The 6,000-nt window shown below is 44.5% G+C and overlaps 1 protein-coding gene across 1 annotated transcript in view; it reads right to left on the bottom strand.

Annotated features, from left to right (window-relative positions):
* Positions 1 to 6,000, bottom strand: part of PRDM10 (PR domain containing 10) — a 57,464-nt gene that overhangs the window by 39,265 nt on the left and 12,199 nt on the right. The window contains exons 5-6 of the mRNA XM_014951837.1: positions 5,031 to 5,195; positions 3,386 to 3,445 (exon numbers count right to left, since the gene is read on the bottom strand). Of these exons, the coding sequence (XP_014807323.1) occupies positions 3,386 to 3,445; positions 5,031 to 5,195 (225 nt within the window). The remainder of the gene's footprint in view (positions 1 to 3,385; positions 3,446 to 5,030; positions 5,196 to 6,000) is intronic.

The raw sequence follows: 6,000 nt of genomic DNA on the forward strand, positions 1-6,000 counted from the left end.
AAAAGATAAAGAAGGAAAAAGAAGCATCTCCTCTTTTTGCCCAACCAAAATCCATTATAAAACCTAGATGGTGTCTCGACCCCATTGGAAGACCAAACACTCCAATGAGAGGATTCCAACAATGATTTTTTTCTTTACATTATTTGGTCACACTATCCATTTTCATACTCATTTTTGTCTAGCAACGAGAAAATTAATGCCTATTACCATACTGCTCTCATCCATTCAGCGATAAAATAAAGCAGAATTAAGATCTCAAGGATCACCTTTCCTGTCTTTTTGTCTCCTGCTTATCTACACAGGAATTTGCACCCTTATCCCACATGATTTTTCCTCCTTCTCTGCAGTTGGCATCATGTGGCTTCCAGTTTGTGCCTCTGACTGTTAAACAGCTTTTATGCTAAAATTAAATCCCCTGCCCCTCTACAGAGCGCTTAATAAATATCTGATAAATCAGAGAAGAGCAAATTGTGCCAACTGTGAAGGAGCAGGCAAGAAAATCTGGCACAAAAGCGGAGAGTCTTAAAACTTCCAATCGAGTTGTTTTGTTTCTAGAGGTATTAGGAGGAATTTATGAAAGTGCTTAAAAACTACAGCAAAAAAGAGAACGGGGTGACAGCGAGCAGGAAACCGCCAAACCGCTGTCTGGTATTGACATTTGTGATGCCAAGAGGGACCAGAAAAGGCATCGTTTATTCCGTGGCACACCTCCAGGTCTGCCAGCACCCAGAGCTTCACACAAGCTTGTGTCTATTTGTACCTCCTATCAGCATTTCCTACCACTAATCACACTTCAAACATCTCCTTACTCTCACTTCCACGTCAGACACTGCAAGGAATAAAGGCTTTTTTTTTAAACAACCTTTCATAGAGTCATAGAATGGTTTGGGTTGGAAAAACAACCTTTCATAGAGTCATAGAATAGTGAGAGTAGGAAGAAACCTTAAAGATCATCTCGTTCCACCCCCTGCCCTGGGCAGGGACACCTCCCACCACAGCAAGTTGCTCCAAGCCCTTTCCAACCTGCCCTTGAACCCCTCCAGGGATGGGGCAGCCACAGCTTCTATTCCAGGCTCTCCTCACCCTCACACCAAAGAAGTTCTTCCCCACATCTCAGCTCCATCTCCCCTCTTTCAGTGTCCAACCCTTCCCCCTCCTCCTTGGGCTCCCCTCCCTGATCCAGAGTCCCTCCCCATCTCTCCTGTAGGCCCCCTTCAGGTACTGGGAGGCTGCTGTAAGGTCTCCCCAGAGCCTTCTCTTCTCCAGGCTGAACAACCCCAGCTCCCTCAGCCTGTCCTCACAGCAGAGGTGCTCCAACCCTCCCAGCATCTCCATGACCCTCTGCTGGAGCCGTTCCAACAGGTCCATGTCCTTCCTGTGTTGAGGACTCCAGAGCTGGACACAGTACTCCAATCCTTTCCATTTCTTTTTAAACTAAAGCATCTTTTGAAAGACAAGAGGAGGTGCTCTCATAGCGTTGGAAGGGAGGATGGGCTGAGGACATAGAAGTGCTCTTGCCCTTGAGACTCAACGTGCACTGTGCATCCAAGTAATATCTACTTTTAATTAGATCACATTCGTTAAATGAGCTTTAAGACAACTAAAAAGGATTTTTTTTGGCTTCTTAATGCAAGGAAACTGATGTGACAAAGAATTCCATAATGACATTCCAAATGGGAATTGGGGAGGGACTCTTTGCCAGGAAGGGTAATGATAGGACAAAGGGAAACGGTTTTAAATTGGAAGAAAAAAGATTCAGATTAGATCTCAGGAAGAAAATATTTACTCTGAGGGTGGTGAGACACTGGAACAGGTTGCCCAGGGAAGTTGTGGCTGCCCCATCCCTGGAAGTGTTCAAGGCCAGGCTGGATGGGGCCTTGAGCAACCTGGTCTGGTGGGAGGTGTCCCTGCCCAGGGCAGGGGGGTTGGAACTAGATGATCTTTGAGGTCCCTTCCAACCCAAACCATTCTATGATTCTATACCTCCAGAGAACTGGAAGAAAACAGGTAACACCTTTACTATGAGGAGAGGCTGAGGGAGCTGGGGGTGTTCATCCTGGAGAAAAGGAGGCTGAGGGGAGACCTTCTGGCTCTCTCCAACTCCCTGAAAGGAGGGTGTAGCCAGGGGGGGTTGGTCTCTTCTTCCAAGGAACAAGCAATGGGACAAGAAGAAATGGCCTCAAGTTGCTCCAGGGGAGGTTCAGATCGGAGATTAGGAAACATTTTTTACACAGAAAGGGTTATTAAGCCTTGGAATGGGCTGCCCAGGGAAGTGGTTGAGGCACCATCCCTGGAGATGTTCAAAAGAGGAGTTGACAAAGTGCTTAGAGACATGGTTTAGTGATGGGTTTTATCAGAGTAAGGTTGATGGTTGGACTAAGATCTTAAAGGTCCCTTCCAACCTGGACAATTCTATGATTCTATGTTAATCACATCGTTTCCTGCCTGTGCCTCGACAGTTTAGAGGGTCTGCTTTTCAGGAAAGAAATTTATTTTCAGGACACATTCAACCCTTCACTCTGCCCCAAGACTGTCAATAAATACACATTTTAACGATGGCGTTAGTAACGATTCAGATCCAAGATGTCAATTCACAAACACCATTAAAGACTCACCAAGCAGTGAGGACTTTTGTGTCTCTATGACTTCAATCTTAGGACTTAAAAGCGGAGAATTTGAACTAGAGATTTAGATCTGAAAGCACCTACACCTGATTACCACAATGCAGACCCCAAAGATACCAGTAACAACAAATCCTTCCCATCCATAACGGATGAAAACGAGAAAAATCATCACAATTTTATAAACACGGGCTCTGATTTTTTTTTTTTTTTATTCCTTGCCCACTTGACACTGGCAAGCACATCAGAGCTGGGAAGCCCCGGTAAGGTAAAGGAGCCAGTAATTTAACTTCTTCAGGTTTTACAATTAATTTCTTGTGAAGTTTCTGGTAAATCTAGAATTTCATCCAAAAATTCTATCCCTTGAGAGCCATTTATAAATTTAAAGGCGTTTGGATAAGAATCTGTACAGGGTCCTGGTATTTCCAGAATGACATTAAAATAAAGTCAGCCACCTGAGCTTGCTGACTTAAAAGGGACACTATTAGATGATTTTTCATTACATCTAGGGCAGTAAATTAGTATTTTTGTGGAACGTGACTTTAAAATACAAATCCCAGCTCACAGTCATTTAAGTTTTTAGTGTCACTCATGCATAAACTCACCAGGATGCCCTTGATCCTTGGGGTGACAATAAATAACTGAGGACTGGCACAAATTCAGAGATAGCTAATTATGCTCTCGCACCACAACAAGGTCCCTTTACCTTCAATAACAGTTTCCTTACAGTTGCAGGCCCAAGGAAAAGAATGTCTCTTTCTTACCTGCTGGGTGGTGGCATCCTGTTGGACGTAAGCCACTTGGGAGGGATCTGTAAACAGAGTCTAGACAAAGTGAAAAAGGTTTATCAATCCGGCCTGGGGGCTGCTTACTCCCAACTCACACAACAATCACCCTGCCACCAAGAAATGAGCCACATTTGATCCTTCACTAACTTCTAATGTCCCTATTAGACTAATAGGGACACAATAGACTAATTCAACTTACCCACAGGAACACACATGCATAGAGATTAAACTAAGATAAGGCAGTGCTCCGTGAAAAATAAATATATTTATGTGGCACTTTTCATATATATACTTAAAAGTGCTTCACGGGATTATTTATTATTTTTTTTAAATACAGAAATCACTTTGTCAATTGCTGATTTGATAAATTCTATAGAATTCAAGTCAATAGCTGTATGAAAGTAACACTTGAGGGCAGGACTGATGACAACTATTCACTTTATCTTTCTACAAATTCACAAGAGAGTTCCTCAAAAGCAAGCATGCAGATATCAGGCATATCCTACATCTGAATTTGATAAGGCCGATTTGATATGGCCATGTTGTTGGTTTTTAATTTCACAGAAGACATGCCAACTCCAATGTTCTTACAGCTCCAAGAACAGCCCTGATGGGAGGGCTTCCCCCCAGGAAAAGCCAGACTCAGATGAAAACTACGTAGTGAGTGAGGTCAGCCTGGCTTACTTTGCCAAAATGTGAGATATCTGACCTTGTAGCAGTCTCACTCCAACAAAATAAATCATGGCATAACACAAATCCCATTAGCACTTTGGAAATTTCATCTCAGTTGCATGAGAGTGTGCTGATACTACACCTATTTCGACAAAATTATAATATTCAGATTTGGAATTACTTTTCCAGTAACTTCCTGGGAGATTAGCTCTCCAAATACCCTCTCATATTGTTTTTATGTAACATCTAAGAAGTGCAGAAGAGACAGACCAGGGCTAGCACCTGCACTTCGTAGGGTTTCTAATCCATCCTGTCAGCAAAGACAACCTAAAACATTCTTGACAAAGCCTGCCTGCTCCTCTTTTTGTCTCTGCCCACACAGAGGTAGAGATGCACACTCTATTAACCCCATATAAACACACACTGCCAGAGAATAAAAGCTACTCGATACAATTGTGGAGAAAAAGAACCCAGGTCTAGGAAAAAAAAATAAAAAAAAATCAACAACTTCTCTGAAAAGAGACTGCAAAATTAGACTGAATACACATGCAGAAAGGCATGACTGTTATCGTAACTATCAATTATGAAAACTGCACTACGCAAAACAAGGGCTCTTCCAGAAGACACACAGATCACTCTAAGCTTTTTACTCAACACAACAGAGGCAGAATTTCTAGACAGATTATCCGTGTTGTCGAAAACACCTTTGATTTAATTATAATCTCATCCACCTTCGGCGAGATAACCAGCATTTCATCATTCACAGCCCCAACATCCTTTGATTACCCCATTTGCACATCAGACAAACGAGCAGCGTGAAGCCCCTGCTCAAGCAACGGGCAGATAAAAAGTGTGAAGAGCAACTGCCTGCTCTTTTTCCAGTCACTAACTGGAAATTGGTTTCCTAGGTTTCCCAAACTGGGGTGGGCTGGGAACCAACCGCACGTGCCTGCGTAGCTTCCACGGGGTGGATGTAAACCAGGGTGTGCTCCGAGGTGTCCACGGAGGTGTAGGAGGTGCCATCTGCTGTGTAGACCACCTGCTGCGAGGGCCGGTCCTGCTCGTCGCTGTAGACGATCTGTGCCACCGTGCCCCCCTCGGGGACAAAGTGCACCTGGAGGGAGGGGAAAAAAAAAACCCAACAGATCCTGGACTGAAACCTTTGGGGAAACGTCACGAGACACAGCAGTTTGAAAGGTGCTTTGGGAAGCAGAGGGTACAGAATCACAGAATCTTAGTGGTTGGTGAGACACAGCGGTTTGAAAGGTGCTTTGGGAAGCAGTGAGGTGGATTGAGAACTGGCTGTGTGACAGGACCCAAAGGGTAATTATTAATGGAGCAGGTTCAAGTTGGAAGCCTCCCAAAAAACACACCACACCCACCAACTAAACCCCACACTCAACACCTCCCCATAAACCAATAACCTTGGGCACTAGAGCATGCCCTGAAGAGCCATGTCTACCCGTTTCTTAAATACCTCCAGGGATGGTGACTTCACCACCTCCCTGGGCAGGCTGTTCCAGGGCCTGACCACTCTCTCAGGAAAGTCATTCTTTCTAATATCTCATCTAAATCTCCCCTGCCCCAACTTCAGACCATTCCCTCTGCTCCTGGCATGATTCCCTTGGGAGAAGAGGCCAACCCCCACCTCTCTATACCCTCCTTTGAGGGAGTTGTAGAGGGCAATGTGGTCCCCCCTCAGCCTCAATGGTTGAGGCAAGACCCCTCAACCACCTCACCAACTACAGTGGTGCTTGCCTGCAGACAAGCTACATCCCTGGAAGGATTCAAGGCCTCACCACCCTCACAGCAAAGAATTTCTTCCTGAGATCTCATCTGAATCTTTTTTCTTCCAATTTAAAACCGTTTCCCCTTGTCCTATCATTACCCTTCCTGGCAAAGAGTCCCTCCCCAGCTCT

The sequence above is a fragment of the Calidris pugnax genome, unplaced genomic scaffold (genome assembly GCF_001431845.1).
Source record: "Calidris pugnax isolate Ruff unplaced genomic scaffold, ASM143184v1 scaffold145, whole genome shotgun sequence".
Classification (NCBI taxonomy): Eukaryota; Metazoa; Chordata; class Aves; order Charadriiformes; family Scolopacidae; genus Calidris; species Calidris pugnax.